The 24409-nt window shown below is 41.5% G+C and overlaps 1 protein-coding gene across 5 annotated transcripts in view; it reads right to left on the reverse strand.

Annotated features, from left to right (window-relative positions):
* The window catches only part of dennd5a (DENN/MADD domain containing 5A), a 305895-nt gene that overhangs the window by 124586 nt on the left and 156900 nt on the right, over window positions 1-24409 (reverse strand). For all 5 annotated transcript variants that reach the window (XR_013886802.1, XM_080190209.1, XM_080190208.1 and 2 more), the window contains one exon: window positions 19264-19581. Coding sequence is in view for 4 of the 5 variants with exons in the window: in XM_080190209.1 (XP_080046335.1) it covers window positions 19264-19581 (318 nt within the window). In the remaining variant the exon portion in view is untranslated. The remainder of the gene's footprint in view (window positions 1-19263; window positions 19582-24409) is intronic.

Here is a 24409-nt window from a genome sequence, read left to right on the forward strand (position 1 = left end):
CTTTATCATGAGGAGCCAACCTTCTAAGCACCAAAGGTCCCTCAAATATCTGTGGCACCTGTGAGTGACTCAAAATGCAGGAATCATGAAAGCTCCTGGATACCTAGTGCAAACCTGCAGCCTCTGCTTTCTAACTTCACAAATAAGCTGAACATTCAGAGTTAAATCCTTTTCTAGGAATAATTCTCCAACTCTTACTACCTGCAATGAGGCATATTGGAAGATTTAAAAGGTAAAGTCACCATAGTCCCAGATGACCATAGACTGTGACTGGTGGTGATTTATCCTGAGGATCACCACACCTCAGATGAGGTGTAAGGTTGAAAAGGCAGGCCTTCATGAATAATCTCAGCCAGTATAAGAATTGAACCCGCAATGTTGGCCTCTCTGCACCACAGCCAACCATACAGCGCAGATGTAGAAATAAATGCTAGTCACTGCGGTGAAATTGTGCAAGAGTAAATGCAATAGAGGATTGAGATAGGAGTTCTTGGGCAGGAATTCATTTTTCACCTCTAAAGAACACACAGTTTTAATTGACATCGATTAACCAGTGAATCCCTGAAACTGGAAAATGGATTAATGAAAAAGACATTTACAACAATGAAAAGTATATACAATGAGTGGGTACCTATGCTACCAGTGTGCATTCCAATTATCTTAGTTCTTCTAACTCCATCACTGGGTGTAACCCCGAAACCCAGAGCAGAGGAGGAGGCAGCCTGCTGATTGCTATGTCTGTCTTGAATAACATTGATGGGTGTCCTCTGTTGCACTGAGACCTTGAGGGCCTGATATATTAATGGTCTCCTCCTTTGCGGCAGGCATACCCTCCTCAGCCTGATCTGCCAGAGTTGATGGGGTCATTAGCAGAGGGGAATTGGAGAAGCAGGGCACCAATTCTGGATGGATGGCTCCTAGGTGCCTAACTGGTGCTCCTCCTCCCTTTGGCTCCCAGATGGCCCCTCCTTGAGGATTAGAGACAATTGGAGCAAGGTCGAGGTGCCCCATTCCCCTTTCCCCAAGCCACTGCTGAAATACACTCAAGGCTACAGCAGTGAGTAAGTCCAGCATCTGGATCTCCCAGGTGACTGTCACCCTTGTAATGAAAACTTCGATACACTTGCGTGATGGATCTACAGCATCAAACAAAATGTGTGGACTCCTCCATCCTTCAGTCTAAGCTACTGACGGTTCCAACAATTTCACATCTTCTTTGACCACAGGTGAGGTTCCAGAGGACTGGAGAATAGTTCCCTTGTTTGAGAAGCAGGGATAATCCAGGAAATTATAGGCCAGTGAGCTTGACGTCATTGGTGCAGGAACCTTTAGGGAAGATACTGAGACAGGATATATGCACATTTGGAAGAAAATGGACTAGTTAGTGACAGGCAGCATGGTTTTGTATGGGGAAGATCATATCTCACCAATTTGATTTGAGTTTTTCTGAAAAGGTGGCAAAAATAATTGCTACGGGACGTAGTTTGATAGAGTCATAGAATCCCTACAGTGCAGAAAGAGGCCATTCGGCCCATCAGGTCTGCACCAACAATTCCCGTAACCCCATGTATTTACCTTGCTAATCTCTCTGACACTAAGGGGCAATTGAACATGACCAATCCACCTAACTCGTACATCTTTATGACTGTGGGAGGAAACTGGTGAAAACCCAGACATTGAGAGAACATGCAAACTCCACATTGATTGAGTTCCGACCTCGGATGACTGTCAGAGTCCCTGGCATTGAGAGGCAAGCAGTGCTGAGCACCGTGCCATCCACAGTTTATATGGACTTTATAAGGAGTTTAACAAGATTCCATATGAGAGTCTGGTACAAAAATTAAAATCACATGGGATTCTGAGAGGCTGGTTAGATGGATACAAAACTGGTTTGGTTATAGAAGACAAAAGAGTAGCAGTGGAAGGGTGTTTTTCAGAATGGAGATCTGTAGCTAGTGATGTTCTACAGGGATCAATGCTAGGACCCTTGTTGTTTGTGGTAATATATAAACAATCTGAAGGAAAATGTAGGGGGTTTGATTAGTAAGTTTTCAGATGACTTGAAGATTGATGGAGTTGCTGATAGTGTTAGGGATTATCAGAGGATACAACAAGATATAGATAGATTGGACACTTGGGCACAGAAATGGCAGGTGGAGTTTAATCCGGACAAATGCAGATGATGCATTTTGGAGGATTAAATCTAGGTGTGAATTATACTATAACTGGCAGAACTGTTAGGAAAATTAACATACAGAAGTATTTGGGCATGCAGGTCCACTGTTCCCCAAAAATAGCAACAAAGGTGGCCAAGGTGATTAAAAAAAGCATATGGCATGCTTGCCTTTAACAACCAGGACACTGAGTGCAAGAGTTAGGGAATCATGTTACAGCTATATAAAACATTAGGTAGGCTGCATTTGGAGAATTGTGTGAAGTTCTGGTCACTACATTATCAGAAGGATATCAAAGCTGTGGAGTGAATGCAAAGAAGGTTTACCAGTATGGTTCCCTGGTCTCAAGGGTGTTGGCTATAAGATTGTTTTCACTGGAAAGATGGAGGCTGAGAGGATACCTGATAGAGGTCTACAAAATTATGAGGCACTGACAGGGAGAATAGTCAGATGCTTTTTCCAAGAGTGGAAGTGTCAATTGAAGGGGACACAAATTCAAGGTGAGAGGGGGAAGTTTATGGGAGATGCGCAGGGGGAGGTTTTTCCACACAGGAAGTGGTGGGTGCCTGGAACGTGCTGCCAGAGGAAATGGTGGAAGCAAGCACATTAGCTACATTTAAAAGGCATCTGGATCAGTACATGAATAAGGAGGGAATAGAGGGATATGGACCAAGTAAGGGCAGAAAGTTTTTTTAAAGTTTAGTTAGGGCATCATGATCAGCACAGGCTTGGAGGGCTGAAGGGCCTGTTGCTGTGCTGTATGTTTCTTTGTAAATCTGTCTGTCTCTACATCTCCAACATTTCTCTTAGAATCTAAAGACAAGTGTCCGCAATTGGATCTGACTTAAAAAGGGCTTAGTCTCCAGCAGTCTTCCAAGTGTCAGAGTGTTCAGCTATCACTACCTTTGCCTGCTGTGGACCCATGTTGGTGAGATGATCACTGGATTGTGAACTCAACCCTACTCTAGAACTAGATTCCACTGAGTTATATATATCTGCAGTGATGGAGGTTGCAGGTGAATGCAGTAACAGTTTTTGATCAGATGTTTGATCTGCCTCCTCATCTTAGGTGATCTGGAACAGAGACATCTGGAGGAGGAAGTCCTTCACCTTTTCTTGCTGGTACCTGGAATAGGGAGTAGAGAGTAGTCGTCGTTGACTAAGCAGGCTCCCAAATCTAACATCAGTCACAGTCGCTTTCAACTGTGGTTGATGTAAACTGGATGCATCTTCACAGGCTTGTTGGGGGAAGCCAATCTCATCTTGTCCAGATAGTTCTGTGGTCCCTTTAAGGGGAAAGAGTATCCTCAACTCTAGAGTCTCCCCTCAGGTTTTGACTTGCAGAATCTTATCCTGCATAAAGACAGATAGATTGACTGCAAGCACTATGGCAAAAAAAAGTAGCCCTATAGTATACATGCCTGTATTGTCCGTCAATCCAGCCCCAGTAAGGAATCAAGTCACCACTTGTGCAGGTTCTTACACGAGATGGTGGTCTTAAGAGTGGCTAGCAGACATTCAATGCTGATGTCCCATTGCTGGTAGTGTGTAACATCCCTGTGGGCTCTAATCCTTATAGTACCAGATGCCCGGAGACAGCGAGTTCAGAGACAGCGAGTTCGGAGACAGCACAAGTTACACTAACCTGGCCAGTGCAGAGCAGATAATTTATCCTTTTTTTGCAGTACTGCAGGGTGGTATTTTGGTAAAGTTGACAACAATGACCTCTGAGCAGGTGGGAGGTCTCCAGGTCACATCCCAAGGGATGAGGACTTCACAGTTTTCCTGGATGGCCTGGAGGAAAATCTCCAGGGAGGCTTCGCTGAACCGAGGTGCTGATGGTTTCAATTTCTTTGACGCCATGTATTACCTATCTGACAGAACACCTGGGCTGCAGTGAGTTAATGTCTGTATGGGTGCTTTTTTTTTTAAAATCGTTTTATTGGTTTTCAAAAAGAGATAAGGAGCAGACAAACAAAGTATAATTCAATGAAGCAGCTACTCCCCCACTCCCCCACCCCCCCCCAAGAAAACAGACACAAACAAGGACTATACAAAGAAAAAATGAATAGTCAACAGTAATTAAGTTTTTAACGAACAAAAGGTTGCAATCTATGATAACATTTCTCAGTAGATCCTCTCAGAATATTTAATTTTCTCCAAGAATTCAAGTCTTCTAATCAGGATGAAGCTCTGGGTGGCTTGAGGAACTTTCAAGTCAATAGAATCTGCCTGTGGGCTACAAATAAAGCAAATGCCGTGACATCTGCCTTAATCTTAGTGAGACTGACCTGTTTGAATGGGACTTCAAATATGGCTATCAAAGGACAAGGCAACAAGTCAATATTTAGAGCTTTAGAAAGAATATCAAAGAAGGATGACCAAAAATCAGCTACCTTCGAACACGATCAGAAGATGTGGGTATGGTCTGCAGGGGCAAGTGAACATGTGTCACATTTATTGCTTCTGCTTGAAATAACTTGCTGAAGTGAAGTCTCTGCAAAACTTGAAACTGAATTAAGCTTATAAAAGATGATGTGAAGTTGACCCAAGAAGGGTCCCACCAGCTGTCTGCAAGGTCAAACCCAAGTTCCACTTCCCAGTCATTTATCTTGTGGCGAGGAGGTGGTCCAGAGGATAGCAAGAGATCACAATCTTGAAATAAAATCTCTGCGTGTTTGGGACAGTGACAAAATCCCTTCCAATAATATGTCTGGAGATAGTTGAGAAAGGTTGAGAAATAAAAGCGAACAAAATTCTGGGCTTGAAAAATAGCAGTAAAGACTAGATTGAGGCAGGTTAAATTTGGCTGCAATTTTGTTGAAACAGGTGACACCATGATTAGGCAGGGGACGAGACTAGCCCATTGCACTTGAGAGGTGCTAACACCTGTGATCGTGGTTTGCCTAAGTTAGGGTACAGTAAAGGCTCAGGGCAGACAGCGAGGTCAAACTGAGGCTTTACCTGATGCAATTTTTCAAAGCCATCTTGGCCTTTTGGCTAAGATGAAGCCCAGGAGGGATTGTCAGCTTGGATCTTGTTTGATTGAACCCAAGATGGGATGCAATGTCTTGTTTTGTCAGCTTGGATATGGTTTGACCCTCATGCGGGGATCATGATTGGACTTGATTTGAATGAAAGTACTGAAAAAGGTACCAAAAAAGGTTTTAAAAAAATTGTTGAAGCTGGCAAAGGTGCCATCGACAAACAAATCAGTAAAACATTTGAGTCTCCTCTCCCTCCACAAGGAGGATTACAAATCAAATTTGGAAGGCAAGAATAAGGGTTCAATAGAGCTCAATAGAGGAGCTGCAAGTTGAAAATGTTCAAAATTGTTTCCACATTTTTAAAGTAGAAATCAAAGGGGTTTGATGTACATTTAGAAGGGGAAAGGATAGCAGTGGACAAATTAAGGCAGGGAGAGAGAAAGAAGAGCAGGAGTGCACTTCCATTAAACACCAGTTTATACATGGATTGTGACACCATAATAAAATCCTTTGAATATCAGCTGCCCAAAAATAGTAAGGTAGTATTAGCCCACCATCCCATCATCCTCTCTGAAGTATCACTTCATAGAATCTAGGAGTCATGCCTGCCCACATAAGTGTTGATATCAGCTTCTAAACTGTAGTAAAAAGTGATTTTGGGAAAAAGACTGGAAGAAATTGAAAAGGAAACAAGAACCTGAGCAGAATGTACATTTTTATGCACTGAATTCTGCCAGCTAAGGAAAGAGGCAAACTATCTCAGTGCTGTAGATCTGCTCTAATCTTGGTGACCAGGTTTGTAAAATTTGTCTTATAATGAAATACAAGAGTTTATGTAATGTTCATGTCTAAGTAGCAAAAACCACCAACAGATTTACAGAATGGTGAACCTCCTGGGAGATTTACTTGGCAATAAAGTTGATTGAAAAACATTCACTTTTGTTGTAATACAATTTATTGCCAAAGAATGAGGCAAAGGTGCTGAGAATATTCAATATCTTGTCAACACAAGCAACACAGTTAGAGTGTATAATGGGTCATCAGCATATAAAGACACGTTGTATTCCAGGCCATATCAGTGGATACCTTTTAAGTGTTGACAACTTCAAGGCTATCGAACAGGGGTTCTAACACCAAAATAAAGATTGAGACAAAGAGCATCTCTAAGGGGCTCCTCTGGATAGGGGGGAAGTATTTTTATATAGAGTTAGCGTGCAGATTTGCAGTACGGGAGATATAGAGAAGGCAAATCCATGAAATAAGTTTCATTTTGACTCAAAATTTATCTAAAATTGCAAACAAATGTTCCCACTCCATACCAGTCAAAAGCCCTTGCTGTATTTAGAGATGACAACTTCAGAGTCAGTTGAGGTGGTTGGTAAAAGTACAATGTCAAGAAGATGCTGTACATTTGAAAATAATTGGCACCCCTTAAAGCCAATTTGATCATCAGATATTATACTAGGAAGACATGGCTCCAAACTGCATGCCAATACCTTAGCTAACATCTTTACGTCAGCGTTTAAAACAGATACTGTCTGTCTTATTTGACTATAAACAAGATGGAAACTTGAGACAGTGTTGGGGGCAGAGAATTTGGGATAATGAGTCATTAAACATAAAGGAATAAATAGAGTAGAGAACTTTTTTTAAAAATTCAACCAAAAAACCATCAGGATCTATGAGGGGCCCTGCCACTTTGTATTAACTTAATGCAGTTTGTTATCTCATTGTCTAAGTCTCAGCTCATGTCTGCGTCCACAGATGGGATGTCAAGTTGTATAGGAAGTCAGCCATTGCCATGTTATCTGATGGGGGTTCTGAATTATAAAGGTGACAGCAAAAAGAAACGAAGCTCGGATTAATATCAGGGGGGTCAAAAGCAAAATTATAGGAGTCATCGTAAATTTGGGCGATAAACTGAGAAGCAAATGGGGGCCTGAGCTGATGGGCCAGAAGGTCGGCAGCCTTATCCCATACTAATGGAACATTCCCTTTGATCGTTATAACACTGACACAGCTTTAGTTATGGAAAGCAAGTCAAATAGAGTTTAAAACTTTAGCCTGTTTGAAATTAACTCAGAAGTTGTGGACAATTTATTTCTAAAACTGAATTTACCAATTCTTTAATTGCTTTAATTTTCTTTGTTTGATAATATATGCATTGAGAAATTATGTTTCCCAGAGAAGCATTTTGAAGGTCTCTCACAGCACCAGTGAGGTGGTGGAATCAGCCTCATTTCTTTTAATTAAAAACATCTATATTAGTGGATATAAATTTACAAAATTCTGTGTCATATAGTAAGGTTGTATTGAATCTCCATGGACAGTGGCCTTTAGCTTTGGAAGCAAGAGCCAGGTCGAGTGAGTGGGATGCATGGTCTGACATAACTATAGCAGAATACGTGTATATTTTAACTGTGGAGAGAATGGCTCTAGCGAAGAAAAATCAGCTGATGGGTGAGTTAGCATGGTAGACATGAGAAAAGTACAAGTCCCTTGCGGTCAGGTGGAGGAAATGCCAAGGATCAACACAACCCATTGTCATATAGTACCATAAATTTGGACTGCGCCTTGGACATACCAGAAGAGTGGGAGTCTTTGGATTTGAGCAATCTAGCCTTGGATCTATAACAGTTTGAATCTCCTCCGACAGTGAGATAGTGGGTGTCTAGATCAGGAAGGGAGGATATAAGTAATGTTTGGGGCATAAGCATTCAGCAACACTGGGGTTTGAAGAAGTGTGCCACTATTGTATAACATCCTCCACAATCTGAAATTATGTTTAAGGGGAAGGACTGTCTTCATCTGTTTATTAAAACTGCCAAATCCTTTCACTTTGCTGCTGAAGCTGGAATGGAACTCCTGGCCACCCATACTTTACGTAATCTGGTGTGATCATTAACATGAAGGTGCATCCCCTGAAGGATTGTAATCCTAGTGTTAATGCTCTTGAGGTGTGAAAACACTTCGTAGGGCCAGTCAATATCCTAATTATTCTACATAACTAGTCTCATTAAGAGCCTTGTACACCCTAACTGCCTGAGCTAGTTAGAAGCTATACTAATAGATCAGTAAACCGAGAGAAGAAGAGAGCAAGGTTGAGAGGATCTATAACAAAATGAAACTGACCAAATACAAAAAAGGTCCTTGGTTACTGTCAACATAAAAAAAACCCTCCTAACCAACTCCAGCCTGGAACAATCACCACACTCCCAAAATCACGAGAACAAAGAGTAAATATTATGATAAAACTTAACTAAATAAAACCTAAATAAATCATATCTTAAGATTTTTTATAAACAAGATGAGCAGACGATATTTAATCTTACATAGCATCCATTGATTAAACAACCTCATTCACAGAGCACACCTGACGTTTGCATTACATTATGTAGTAATACACCATTTAAAAGCTGCTTGCTACAACCGCATAGTAAGAACACTAATTGAGTCAAACAGTTGAACATGCCCTTAGTTATGAACATACAAGTGACCAATACAGGTATTCAGGCACATGGTAATGCTAAACAACACCAAAACCTGATCATTCTCTTGGACTGCTCAGTAATTAAACTCAGCAAAGCCTAACATTTCAGCTTAATTTGGAGTAGCCCAATATTCTGACCATAACAGAGAATCAGTCCAAAACATACTCACAGGAACAGGGATGCACAGCATTAAATTTCCATGAGAATATAAATCATGAAAGTCCAATGCTATCATTTCCCATAGCTGGAAAATGGTCCGAGGCAAGAAACTGGTCCACAAATCCACATTCATTAGATCCAAACAGTCAAGTATTTAGTATGTGCTGCTGAAGGAAAGAATCCACAACCTCACTAAGAGTAATCTTCTCCATTAAGTGAGATGCTGAGATGGGGTGGGTGAATCAACCCAAAGCTTACTCTTTTCATGCACAGTGTGGAATTGATGTTATTAAATGTTGTTTGTCCCATTACCAACACATGTCCCAGCAAATCCTCATTGAATAGCTGTGGAAAGTGAGATCATAGTGTTCCTCTGCCCACCGAAGAATGAGCCCTTTGCCTTTGTAACAATAGAACTGTATTACCATAGCTCATGGACGGTCACCCGGGTGAGGTTTTGGACGAAGGGTTCAATGGACTTTGTCTAGCTCCAGCAGTGTGGGGAAATTCTCCTTATTCACCATCTCTTTGAATAAAACTGAAACTATTGGGGTTCAACCATCAAACCCCTCTAGTAGTCCAACAATGAATAAGTTTTGTCGTCTTGACCTGTTTCCCAAGTCATCGATTTTAATCCACAGCGACATGCTCTCCTTAATTACCAGTCAGCTTGTACTCTAACGCACAGAGCCTTTGCTGTGATCAGAGACAGCTGTGTCAATGTCAGTAAGTGTGTTATCTTGTCAGTGTACAAATCCACAGCTAGACAAGTGGTGTCGAGGAAGGACCAAATTGGACCCAATGACTTTTTCAATGAATTTTTCAGTTCCAGAGCCAAACTTCATCAGGATTTATTGATCTCAGTAACAAGAATTTTGCTCAGAATCATGGGGAAGCTCATTACAATCTTAACTGAAGCCATCAGGGCAGGTGTGTTCTTGCATTTAGATTTTTTTCCTGTCTGTATGCTTTAAATCTTTAGGCATACTCGAGTAGGCTTGGTGCATAAGTGTTTAAGTTAATTTTGTGGTAATCAAAAAATATCAGTGTCGTGAAAATTAATTTGTTACAAAAACATTAGAAGAAACACCTCGTGTGTTTCCTGTACATCACTCAACCAGAAGTCATCCATGGGTACTGTTTAAATGACAGCAGGACCTTTGACCCCATTAAGTAATGCAAGACATGCAAATCCCTACACACCTACCATGAGATTCACTGAGTTCCTAGCTGATGCATAATTAATGAGCTGCAAAGCAGAAAGCCGCATGTGTTCGGCTGACCCGTTGCCCAGTAGGAATCACACTTACCTTCCCACCTGCCACCACACTTGGTCCCCAAAGTGGAAAATTCTATCCACAGTCTTCACAAAGTATCTTGCTGGAAGAATGTGGTAGATATCATTTACAGCACCCTCCATTAGTCCTCTTCCACAACACTTCGCCATGTCACTCATATGTAACTAGAAGTGCACTCTAAATTGATGGTAATTGTTCAGACCAAGAATTGAAGTATTTCCTGCACCGATAAAAATAGTTGTATCTACAAAGTACACGCTGCTACCGATTTAAATAAATTAACAATCAAAGTTTGAAATTTATCTCTCTGCAGGGCAGAGGCAAAAACTTTAAAAATAACTTGTTGCAGTTACATAAAAAGGTGTATGGAGCCTAAAAATTCCATTCGTCTTACAGAAAAACAGAATCACACAGTTAAAACATCAACAGGCACAAGATTGTGTAACATTATGTTTGTTAAATATCAAACACAAACATAAAATTCACACAAAATTGTAGGCATTGGTATTGTAAGATTATTATGCTATGAACATTTAACTTATTTGAAATAGTGTACAGTATAAATTGGTGCCAAGATAGAGGGATGAGAAGGAGTGCCAAAATTTTAAAAAGATTCCGATTGCAACTAATAAATAAACCTTGACGCCAGTTGTGTTAGCTAATACATGGGCCTCCACGAAACAAATAACAACAGGATGCAGCTGCCCTGAAATAAGCAGGAATAGAACAACAATGACATACTAAACATCTGAGTGATTAAGTAAGGCTACCATTGGTCACATGAACTATGACTGGGCGCAGGGAGCACTTAATCTGAAAAGGACCAAATTAAAACAGAACCTTCTGATTAGATCCGTGCAGAAGTGAACAAACAGAACTTAATAAAAAAGACAGAAGAAAAAGAAGGCACTGAAGACAAAGTTGCAAGATAAGTTGTGCGATCCTCAACCTAGAATAACCCACAGAAGTATGCAGCCCACATTAGATAGTAAATCACAGCCTGGTTTTATTGCTATTGTTTATGTGAAATTATAATCTCACTATAGTCGTCTCACTTTATTGCGAGTTCCTTTTCATAACAGTAAAGCAGCTGAGAACCCATGTTAAGGACAGGAGTGGAGTTCGTTGAAGCAATGCTAGTTTCTCCTCTTGGCTCCCATGGTAAACAAAACGATGTTTTGGTTTACTAACCTCAATATAAGTGTTGGCATATTTCTGGTAACAACCCCACAGCAAATGTGAGATAAGATGACCTCAATGTGTTAGTTTATTTGCACTCGCTCACATGAGAAGGGGGAGGGTCACAACATTGTCCACTTCGCTGTTATACAATAAAAGAGGGATAGAGAAAATAAAATGCAGAGATCACAGATAAAAGGAATATAGTGTTTCACATGGAGTCCAGAGCCGAGAATCGAAGGTCCAACGTGATATTCTGTCAGAGGCCTGCAGACTGAAAACTGACACTTTTCTGGTAGAGCTCACATGATGAGATAGGTTAGGTATGCAGAGATGAAGCTGTCTCATAGGCGATAAGAAACAGTGTAGATGGGGCTAGGTATTCAACCTGGGGAGACCTCATTTTCTGTCAGGCTGCTTGTCAGATGGCAAACAGCAGACTAAGATTTGGCTGTACAACAAGGCAGTATTAGAGCATAGAGCATAGAAAAACTACAGCACAATACAGGCTCTTCGGCCCACAAGTTTGTGCTGAACATGTCCCTACCTTAGAGATTACAAGGCTTACCTATAACCCTCTATCTTACTAAGTTCCATGTACTTATCTAAAAGTCTCTTAAAACAGCCTATCGAATCCACCTCCATCACCGTTGCCGGCAGTCCATTCCACAACCACCAGTGAAAAACTTCCCCCGACATCTCTAAACCTACTCCCCAGCACCTTAAACCTGTGTCCTCTTGTGGCAACCATTTCAGCCCTGGAAAAAAGCCTCTGACTACCAACTCGATCACTACCTCTCAACATCTTATACACCCCTATCAGGTCACCCCTCATCCTTCATCTCTCCAAGGAGAAAAGCCCAAGCTCACTCAACCTATCCACATGAGGCATGCTCCCCAATCCAGGCAACATCCTTGTAAATCTCCTCTGCACCCTTTCAATGGCTTCCACATCCTTCCTGCAATGAGGCGACCAGAACTGAGCACAGCACTCCAAGTGGGGTCTGACCAGGGTCCTATATGGCTGCAATATTATCTCTCGACTCCTAAACTCAATTCCTCGATTGATGAAGGCCAGTACACCATATGCCTTAACCACAGCTTCAACCTGCACAGCTGCTTTGAGCGTCCTATGAACTCAGACCCCAAGATCCTTCTGATCTTCCACACTGCCAAGAGTCGTACCATTAATATTTTATTCTGCCATCCTATTTGACCTGCCAAAATGAACTACTTCACACTTATCTGGTTGAACTCCATCTGCCACTTCTCCACCCATTCTTGCATCCTATCAATGTCTCGCTGCAACTTCTGACATCCCTCCACACTATCCACAACACCTCCAATCTTTCCAACCCATCCCTCCAATTCCTCATCCAGGTCATTTATAAAAATCACAAAGAGTAAGGGTCCCAGAACAGATCCCTGGGGCACTCCACGCAGAATATGACCCATTTATAACCACTCTTTGCCTTCTGTGGGCAAGCCAGTTCTGGATCCACAAAGCAATGTCCCCTTGAATCCCATACCCCCTCACTTTTCAATAAGCCTTGCATGGGGCACCTTATCAAATGCCTTGCTGAAGTCCACATAAACTATATCTACTGCTCTTCTTTCAATGTGTTCAGTCACATCTTCAAAAAATTCAATCAGGCTTGTAAGGTGTGATCTGCCTTAGACAAAGACATGCTGATTATTCTTAATTATATTATACCTCTCCAAATGTTCATAAATCCTGCCTCTCAGGATCTTCTCCATCAACTTACCAACCACTGAGGTTAGACTCACTGGTCTATAATTTCCAGGGCTCTCTCTACTCCCTTTCTTGAATAAAGGGACAACATTGCAATCCTCCGGAGCCTCTTCCGTCTCCATTGATGATGCAAAGATCATCGCCAGAGACTCAGCAATCTCCTCCCTCACCTCCCACAGTAGCCTGTGGTACATCCTATCTGGTCTTGGTGACTTATCTAACTTGATGCTTTTCAAAAGCTCCAACACATCCTCTTTCTTAGTATCAACATGCTCAAGCTTTTCAGTCCGTTGCAAGTCTGCACTACAACCACCAAGATCCTTTTCCATAGTGAATACTTAAGTAAAGTATTCATTAAGTACTTCTGCGATTTCTTCCGGTTCCATACAAACATTCCCATTGTCACACTTGAAAAGGTCCTATTCTTTCACGTCTTATCCTCTTGCTCTTCACATACTTGTAGAATGCCCTGGGGTTTTCCTTAATCCTGCTCGCCAAGGCCTTCTCATGACTCCTTCTGGCTCTCCTAATTTCCTTCTCAAGGTCCTTCCTACTAGCCACATGGTCTTCTAGATCTCTAACATTACCTTGCTCTCCGAACCTTTTGTAAGCTTTCCTTTTCTTCTTAACTAGATTTATCACAGCCTTTGTACACCACGGTTCCTGTAACCTACCATAACTTCCCTGTCTCACTGGAACATTGCTATGCAGAACTCCAGACAAATAGTCCCTGAAAATTTGCCACATTTCTTCCATACATTTCCCTGAGAAAACCTCTTTCCAATTTAAGCCTCCAATTTCCTGCCTGATAGCCTCATAATTCCCCTTACTCCAAATAAACACTTTTCTAACTTGTCTGATCCTATCTCTCTCCGATGCTATTGTAAAGGAGATAGAATTATGATCACTATCTCCAAAATGCTCTCCCACTGAGAGAACTGACACCTGACCAGGTTCATTTCCCAATACCAAATCAAGTACAAACTCTCCTTTTGCTGGCCTATCCACATACTGTGTCAAAAAACCCTCCTGAACACACATAACAAACTCCTCCCCATCTAAACCTCTTACCCTGGGAAGATTCCAATCAATTTTTGGGAAATTAAAATCTTATATTACTGGTTACACAAGATTGGGGGCTACGTTACATGACTCTCAGCTCTCCATTTTGCCTTTAACAAGAGTTGTATATCCCTTATTCGGCTTCCTGAGATGATTAAATGTACCAAACATTAAGAATTAAAAAGGTTGGTTACTGGGTCCTTTGTCCTAGCAAACAAGTAGACCTGTTGGCCAGCCTGGGTTACAAAACATAAATGGTCTTTGTATCATTCTGTAAGAATTTGATCTCTGCAGCACTCATGGAGGTCACTCTTCAGAGATAACAAGGGGAAAATTGCTTTGATACTGCCATGACAGTTTCTTTTTTCCCCAACGGTTACTGGCAGACATAGCTTTAATTTTTTTTAATTTTAGGAATAGCCATGAGGATATCTATATCTGTTGTATTAAAAACCTACACAAGGTGAGGTCTCAATCTCTTCATACTCTAAAAACTAAAGTACAGGAAATGAAGACCAGTGGAAAAGCAATACTTCCAAAAGAAAATTCAATGATAACATAAGAACACATGAAATAGATGCAGGAGTAGGCCATCTAGCCCTTCGAGCCCACCTTGCCATTCAATAAGATCATGGCTGATCTGAAGCTGATCAGTTCCACTTTCCTGCCTGTTCCCCATAACCCTTAATTCCCTTGTCTATCAGAAATCTATCTACCCGTGACGTAAATATATTCAACAAGGTAGCCTCCACCACTTCAATGGGCAGAGAATTCCAGAGATTCACCACCCTTTGAGTGAAGAAGTTCCTCCTCAGCTCTGTTCCAAATTGCCCCCCCCCCTTATTTTGAGGCTGTGCCCTCCAGTTCTGGTTTCCTTTCTAAGCGGAAAGAATCTCTCTACCTCTACCCTATCTAGCCCCTTCATTATCTTGTAAGTCTCTAATAAGATCTCCCCTCAGCCTTCTAAACTCCAACGAGTACTGGCCCAGTCTATTTAATCTCTCCTCATAAGCTAACCCCCTCATCTCCGGTATCAGCCTGGTGAACCTTCTCTATACTCCCTCCAAGGCCAATATATCCTTTCACAAATAAGGGGTCCAAAACTGCACACAGTACTCCAGTTGCGGCCTCACCAATGTCTTGTACAGTTGCAGCAAGACCTCCCTACTTTTATATTCTGTCCCCCTCGCGATAAAGGCCAATAGTCTATTCGCCTTCTTAATCACCTGCTGCACCTGCAGACTGGATTTTTTGTGATTCATGCACAAGGACCCCCAGGTCCCTCTGTACAGTAGCATGCTGCAACTTTTCACCATTTAAATAATGTTCCTTCCTACTATTATTTCTACCAAAGTGGATAACCTCACATTTGCTAACATTATGCTCCATCTGCCAGGTCCTCGCCCACTCACTCAGCCTATCCAGATCTCTCTGCAGACTTTCCACATCCTCCACGCAATTTGCTTTTCCACTCATCTTCGTGTCATCAGCCAATTTTGTTACCCTACACTCAGCCCCCTCCTCCAGATCGTCTAGATCATAGAACCATAGATCATAGAACCCTACAGTGCAGAAAGAGGCCCTTCGGCCCATCAAGTCTGCCCTGACCACAATCCACCCAGGCCCTACCCCATATCCCTACATATTTTACCCGTTAATCCCTCTAACCCAAGCATCTTAGGACACTAAGGGGCAATTTTTAACATGGCCAATCAACCTAACCTGCACATCTTTGGACTGTGGGAGGAAACCGGAGCACCCGGAGGAAACTCACGCAGACACGAGGAGAATGTACAAACTCCTCAAAGACAGTGACCGAGCTGGGAATTGAACCCAGGTCCCTGGAGCTGTGAAGCAGCAGTGCTAACCGCTGTGCTACCATGCCGCTCTACATATGTATGTATGTACGTGCCACCCTACGTATGTATGTCCGTCTATGTAATATGGTAAACAGTTGAGGCCCCAGCACCGATCCCTGCAGCATGCCACAAGTCACCAACTGCCAACCAGAAAAGCACCCATTGATTCCAACTCTCTGCTTCCTGTTAAATAGCCAATCCTCAATAACAAAAAGGTTCAGAACGATATAACATGTGGGCCAAAAGTTACTAGACAAAGAACCCCAACATTTCCAAGGTTCTGAATCAGGGGTAGAGAAAGAGATTGCACAAATCAGCAGCAGTAAGGAATAAATTAATTATATTTCAATTATTAATCAGCGTAGATGCAACTGTGCCAACTGTAAGATCACAAACATGTCACTCTTTCCTTAAAACTGATGTATTTTTCATATAAAAACTACCTCCCATTTAAATGAACTGCAAAACGCTATTCATTTACCATCAACAGCACAAATATTTTTCCACATTTTGAATTCTATTCGGTGTAATGTGATGATCTAAAAAACACATTCCCCACAAAAAATATTTGTTTTCCCAATTTTGCAGTGATACCAAAATCCTTTTAAAAGGACTGGACGCTTGTAATTAAACAGCAGAACAAGCATGCCCTCAGGAAATGTTAAGTTTCCACATGCAATTAAAAAGGTTTGTGTTCAACCTTCAGTGGATGTGTAATCATTTTTAGATGCCACTATTTGAATAAATCAAAGAGGAAATAAATTCAACAGTGACTAATACTAGTGCCAAAACAATGTTGTGGAAAATTTAAAGATAAATCTTCAATCTCCCTTATTATAAAGGACAAGATGAATTACTGATTTTTTTTTCCCTCAGTTACCTGGCTCACAGTAATTGGCTAGCCCAGTTTGAGAATAGTTTTTAGATCTGTATACATCAAAGCTAAATGCTGTGTTAGGGTAAAATCAACTAAATCTCACTCAAAATATTTCCAATGCAAGCAAAAAGTACAGAAATCCCTTACATAATTTTCTTAAAAGACCGTGAGCTGAATTTTCACAGCCCAGCAAAAGTAGATTTGCAGACAAGACTAGGAACAAAATTAGAGAATCTCACATCAGGGAGGTTCCCAGGCACAATCCCATCTTTGAATAATCTCATCAGTGGCAGGGTCTGATCAGCACCAGCCTCCTTTAAATCATCCCTACCATCTTGGAGCTGTGGGTGCCAAAGGGCTACAGTGGAACCTCCAGGTTTTCTGATGAAGGAGTTCTCCTCTCGATTGGTGGGCTAGCAGCTGTGGACTTGCTTGTTTTTTTTTTACACATGTTCTACACTTACATTGGCACCAAGTCTTCCAGTGGTGCTGCAGCTTTTCATCACTGCTAGCCCTCATTAAGCCTACTGGCTCCCTGATCCACCTGATGTCGTCATTTGGATAGGTTATCCAAAGGTGGCTTCTTAAATGGCCAACTATCATTTATTGGCTCTTTAGTATTACCAAAACAGATTATCTGGTCATTAATCTCTCCGTATTTATGGGACTGTGCTGTGTAATTTGGTTGCTGATTATTTTTTCCGCAACGGTGATTATATTTCAGAAGTAATAGCTCTGAAGGACTTCGGATATTTTGAGAGCATGAAAAACAAATTCCTTATTTCAATTTATACTCCATTTAATATCTTGCCATTCAAGGTGTATTTTCTTTCCATAATTCCAATGATTTTTTTCTGCTTTGAACTATATCTGCAAATCCCGTTAGCAATGCAATGCCCTCCTGAAATACAAACAATAAAACTTCCATTCTACATGACTATGCCAATTTACCAAATTGGTGTTTACCCAATTCTCTTCTGAATGGATTGAATCTGCTTCTGCCACCCATTCAGGCAGTGCATTCTAAAATTACAACAATTTGCTGTGTAAAAAAAGTTTCCATATGTCACCTTTGGTTCATTTGTTCATTATCTTAAATCTGGATATCAACTTTTCTGCCAGTTATTCACTATCAAAATCTTTCATGATTTTGTATACTTCCTCTCAACCTTTTCTGCTCTGTTCAAAGACTTTTGAGCTGGAGAACGTTTGTGTATATGTCAAATGATCAATTTGTGCTTAGTCAGCGCAGCAATCAAAATTTTTAACTCAGTCCAACGCTCACCAGCTGTAAGACTGTCACAAAGAAAAATACTAAGGGTGCAACTTTCCCAAAACAACTGTGTGTCATAAAAGTCTGAAAACAGGGGTGTTCCCAAATTTGGGAGAATTTGGCATTGCAATCGTCCGGCACTTGTCAGTCTTGCTGACAGTCGGGAGCATATTTTTGGGGGGTGGTGGTGGTGGTGGTGTGTGCTTAGATCACTGCGCAAGTGCCCTGAAGTATTAGCGCACCAGGAGACCTCTTCCCTCCCCTCCGCGGACAGAGTGTCTCACTCATCATCAGTGGCATTATTAACCCCACACCCACACAGATCGCTAGCACTGGGACATCAGAATCCTCCTGATGAGTCTCATGGCAGACCTCCAACATCCCCATACCTCTGCCCACATTACACTCAAAGGAGGTTAAGTTGTTCTTGCCGGCAAAACAGGACCAGGAATATACAAAACCGATTCGTGCCAGCTGGCTTGCCATGCTGATTGACTGGCAAACAAGCCAGTAAAATCACACCCCAAGTGTCTATTCCGATTTAAAATGAACAATTTTAAACTGCATGCAATCATATTAAGAGAAAGGTTTACACATATTGTTGAAAACATCACAAAGCTAATCATTATCAACATTAAATACACATGTTAATTCAACTAAAGGCACAAAGAGCTACAGTAACCATGAGATGTTTTTGATACATAATTTCATAATCCCAACCTTGGATGGGAGCAGGGAACAAAAATAAGAATCCAATTTGCATCTCCAAATTTCATGACTCTGATTGATTTGAAATAATACCTCCTCAAATGCATTGCTTCTATCAGTATAGATGTTGATACGGTCCATAAGGTAACATAGTTAAGAAAAACAGGAAAATATGCCCTTTACCCATCTTCTTTAATGTCTTAAATATGATCCTCTAATGATCCTCTTCTCCCACCCCTTAAAAACATTTTTTGCATTCTGTTTAGTAAAGGGGAAATTAAAATAAGACAGAAGAAAAATAAACACAAACATTAGGAAAGATTCATCGTGTTTATATTTTACAAATAAATATATCGTTGGCTGAGACTATTTTAAGTCTTTTCAGACATCATTATGGGTCAACTTCAAATTGTGTTGTATAACTCAATGAGTTAAAAACTAACCTTCTCTAAACTGACACCAGTTCTTCTGACAAGAGCCTGCAATCTTGCCATGGTTTCGTTTTCCTTTAGTAATTCATATGTGTTCAATGCTGATCCAGCTACATTTCCGTTCTTCTTATCGCAAACCATATCGCTTCCTTTAAAGTTCTTCAGCTTAGAGGCACTTTCACTGCAGTGAAGATTCCCTTCCGGTGGAATCCCAAATGCCATTAGGATCTCTGAGATTTCTTGAATGAATTCTAGTTTATTTGGAAACTGTGGCAAGTCTTCTGGAAGTTCAATAAAATGGTTGTCTATGTCCACAAAGCATAGATTTGCCTGAAAAAGTTCAATAGATATTTTGAAAATTTTGAAGTTACTCTTTTGCCATAAATGGATACAATGATAAAAAAACACATCAACTTCTCACTCAACATGGATCAAGAAAAAGATCACTAAGGTTTTACAGTGTGTTAGTGAACAATAAACCTGGAGCTTCTTGACTGAAACAATCAGCATATTTCAAAAATCAGCCAGAATTCCAGTAACCCTGCTTGGAAGCATAGACATGAGGACTATTGGTCAAACCAGGATCAGGCATTTAACAGAACATATGGTCAGCCAAATACCTATTCAGACCTCTGTGAAAAATGGCAAGTTAGACTGCAACCCTAACATGCTTTATAACTTAATGAGAAGTCAAGGGGGGAAAATTGGATTTGAAAGAAAATTTCACTACCATGTTCCTACAGCCACAATGGCAGCTGTCATAATCCAAAGATTGAGTCACAATTATAAGGGCACGTCAATGAAGATGAACAAAGAGGAAACGTAGGAGCTACATCTTATATTTTCCACAGACCAGGCATAATAGGGCCAAATCACATCAGGTGGATTGGGCATGCTAAATTCTCCCTCAGTGTACCCAAACAGGCGCCGGAGTGTGGCAACTAGGGGATTTTCACAGTAACTTCATTGCAGTGTTAACGTAAGCCTACTTATGACACTAATAAATAAACCTTTTTTTTTTAACCACTTTAACAACAGTAAATTAAGACATTTTTGATGTCATGATTATATACCCAAACTCATTCAGCCCCAGGCTCAAATGAATAAGAAGAATAGTAGAAATAGGAACATCTATATTTCAACTGCAGTTGTAACTTTCTGAATAAGCCAATTTTTTTTTAAACTTTACTGAAACCAACCTCTGGTCGTCACCCCACCCGATCCCCTCCACCACCACCCCCATGTGCCCTTAAAACTATGGGACATATTTGTTTTCCAGTTCTATGTATACACCTGTGTAAACATCAACCTCATGTAAAGGTCAACCCATGATTTTCACCTTAATATTTCGATTTTAGAATTTCAGCCAATAAAGTCCAAAAACTTCAGAATCAAAAGAACAAATTTGGAGATGGTTTAGGATGCTAAAATCAAGAAAATTGTCAAGAGCATTTAATTTTCTTTATAGGATGGCTTAAGCAGCATTTAGAGTACTTGAAATAAAAGGTTTTGTCCTTAGCGTACAAGGCTACTGACCAACTGCTGGAAAATGGGATTAGAATAGATAGGTGCTTGATGGCTGGTGCAGACAATGGGCCAAATGGCATTTTTCTGTGCAACAAAACTATAAATTACATAGATGAGCAGCGGGCCAGGAGGATCTTATTTCTCTCTCTTTTGTCCTTGCAGGGGAAAAAAGATACGTAAGGCTAGAGAGAGGTATCACTGGAGGAATGCTCCAGATCACAGTGGTACTACCAACGAAGACAGAGCAATAGAAATCATCAGAGTGACACCACAGGATCCAGGTAAGGAAGGAAAGATGAGCACAACAGAAAGCGAAGGCAAAAAAGTATAGCAATCTGTGGATTAGAGAAGTAGTGTCCCCTCCTTCCTATCCAACAGCATGCTAAATAATCAAATGTATTGGAAGTGTTTGGAAGCAGAGGCTTCTGTTGTCCAGGGCTAGTTTTCATGACCTTCTTGTGTCTCTTACAGGTTCTGTCATGGTGAACACCAGCCTCCTGCACAACAACAGGGCAAGAAACCAAGGCAGTCATATCTTACGAGCGTACTCTTCAGCAGTGCAGATACACTCACACTGATCCTTGTACATACTTATTTAGGAGGCATTGAGTAAACAGAATGGCACTAAGGTGAAGAGAACAGCAATAGTGAATAAGATGGGAGAAGCAGAAATTGCTGTGGGCTGTCTCCCTCAGAGGATGAAGGCCAGACACAGTCATGCTCAGTTGGGCACAGATGCAACACCTTGGGAATCACTAAAATGGAGAGTCTACTGAGACCAGCAGCAATAGATGTACACCCTCACGTCAAAAATTCCCTGAGGCAGTGTGGAATGCATAAGCTCCTTCACTGGGAAAGTGGTCAACCTGTTGGAGAGCCATATACAACGGCACTCAAGAGAGGACGCAGGTGCAGCACACACACATGCACAGAACACATACAACAGTCTGTAGCATAAGCCGCTCAGTGATACTTCTGATGCAAAGCTTCACTGAATGAATGCCAATTGCCCAGCTGCTAGTGCTCACCTTCAGCCATCCAGAGCGGCATCCAAGGGCTGAAGCAGTCATCCCTCATGGATGTTATCATCATCAGCCTCCAAGTTCACTGACTCAGGGCCATCTATCCAGCAGGGCCCCAAGTCCCTACACTGATGCTGGTATAGCAGCTTCTGGAGATACCATTACTATCACCTCCATGACCAAAATGACCATCATAGAAACATAGAACAGTACAGCAGAGTACAGGCCCTTTGGTCCTCGATGTTGCGCCGAACTATGTCTGAAACCAAAATCAAGCTATGCCACTCCTTATCATTCCGGTGTGCTCCATGCACCTATCCAATAACCACTTGAAAGTCCCTAAAGTGTCCGATTCCAATATGACAGCAGGCAGTGCACTCCACACTCCAACCACTCGGAGTAAAGAATCTATCTCAGACATCCCTCCTATATCTCTCACCATGAACCCCTAGTAACAGCTACATCCACCCGAGGAAACAGTCTCTGAACTGTCTATGAGATAGCCAGTTACTTATCCAATCAGCCAAATTTCCTTGTATCCCACACCTCCTTACTTTCTTCACGAGCATACCATGGGGAACCTTATTTAGAATAGTCTATCTATCCCCCTCATCATCTTATAAACCTCTATTGTCGCCTCTCATCCCCCTCCGCTCTAAAGAGAAAAGCCCCAGTTCCCTCAACCTTTTCTCATAAGGCCTATCCTCCAAAACAGGCAGCATCCTGGTAAATCTCCTCTGCACTCTCTCCAATGCTTCTACAGCCTTCTTATAGTGAGGTGACCAGAACAGACAGTATTCCAAGTGTGATCTCAACAAGGTCCTGTACAGTTGCAGCATAACCCCACAGCTCTTAAACTCAAACCCCCGTTAATAAACACTAACACACTATAGGCCTTCTTCATGGCTCTATCCACTTGAGTGGCAACCTTCAGAGATCCCTGTATATGAATACCAAGATCTCTCTGTTCCTCTACATTCCTCAGAACCCTGCCGTTGACCCTGTAATCCACATTCGTGTGTTCTACCAAAATGAATCACCTCGCACTCATCAGGGTTAAACTCCATCTACTACTTTTCGACTGAGCTCTGCATCCCATCAATGTCTCTTTGCAGCCTACAACAGCCCTCCACCTCATCCACTACTCCACCAATCTTGGTGTCATCAGCAAATTTACTAACCCACCCTTCAGCCCCTCTTCCAAGTCATTGATAAAAATCACAAATAGCAGAGGACCCAGCACTGATCCCTGTGGTATACCACTGGTAACTGGCCTCCAGTCTGAAAATTTTCCCTCCACCACCACCCTCTGTCTTCTATGAGATAGCCAGTTACTTATCCAATCGGCCAAATTTCCTTCTATCCCACACCTCCTTACTTTCATGAACCTATCATGGGGAACCTTATCAAACGCCTTTACTAAAATCCATGTATATGACATCAATTGCTCAAACTGTTTGATGTGCACATCAACCACAAGCAGGCATAAGCAAGCAGGCTTCCTCCACCTCATCCAAAGCCACAAGGAGAGCATGGAGTAGAAGAGGCCATGAAACAGACAACAAGACATGTTGGGAGGAGCACTGAGTGGTTCATTGGGGTTTGTTTCACTTTAAATATACAATTTGTGACTTTTGTAACACACATAAATATCGATACATGATCCCAGATAATTTTTCCATATTTTTCATGGTGAAACTAGAAGAAAGAAGTGGTAAAGAGAATCAAAGGCTTTTTAACAGGGAAAGTGAGGTTGCCAGATCATTTGTTGGCGGTAAGAATGGATCTATTCCATGCTGTAATTTAAATGGAAGTGTCCTCACAAGCAACCTAAAAAGAGCTCTGGAGCATGCTGTCCTCTTGGGTTAAAGGGTTCAGAGACGTTCCTGGCTCAGATGCTCCCTGATGTTGCTGGCATCCTGATAAAACCTTCAAATTTTACACAGGCCCCCGGTCAGCTCTGTTGTTCTACATCATCCCCTTCCTCTTTCCCCTCCTCCTCTTTCCCCTCCTCCTCTACTACATCCTGCTCCACCTCTTTCTATGATGAATGATGTCATGCCAGGATCTTGCTCTTTTCAAAAGCCACACCTCTCTGGAAGGCAATGTTATGGTGAACAAGGCATACCATTATAAGGCACATGACATGAGGCAGTGGCATAGTGGTAATGTCATTGTATTACTCCTCCAGTGTTCTGGGGACACGTATTCACATTCTACCACAGCAGTTGGTGGAATTTACAGTCAATTAATTAATAAATCTGGAATCACAACTTATCCTCAATGACCATAAAACCCATCTGGTTCACTAGGATCCATTTGAGCAGAAAATCAGCCTTGCCCAATCTGGCCTACATGTGACTCCAGACTCACACCAATGTGGTTAGCTCTTAAATGACCTAGCAAGCCCCTCAGTTGTACAAATATCAAAAAAGAATGAAACTAGATGGATTACCCAGAATGAACATAGACATTGGAAACGATGGCACACTGTTGATCCTAACATCCAAGGGATTGTGCCAAACCTGTTTGTCCCATAGACTAGTCAAGCAACAGGCTGACACTGTCATACTCACTAAATCATAGCTAACAGACAATATCCCACACAC

The sequence above is a fragment of the Carcharhinus amblyrhynchos genome, chromosome 6 (genome assembly GCF_965287045.1).
Source record: "Carcharhinus amblyrhynchos chromosome 6, sCarAmb.v2.hapA, whole genome shotgun sequence".
NCBI classification, from domain to species: domain Eukaryota; kingdom Metazoa; phylum Chordata; class Chondrichthyes; order Carcharhiniformes; family Carcharhinidae; genus Carcharhinus; species Carcharhinus amblyrhynchos.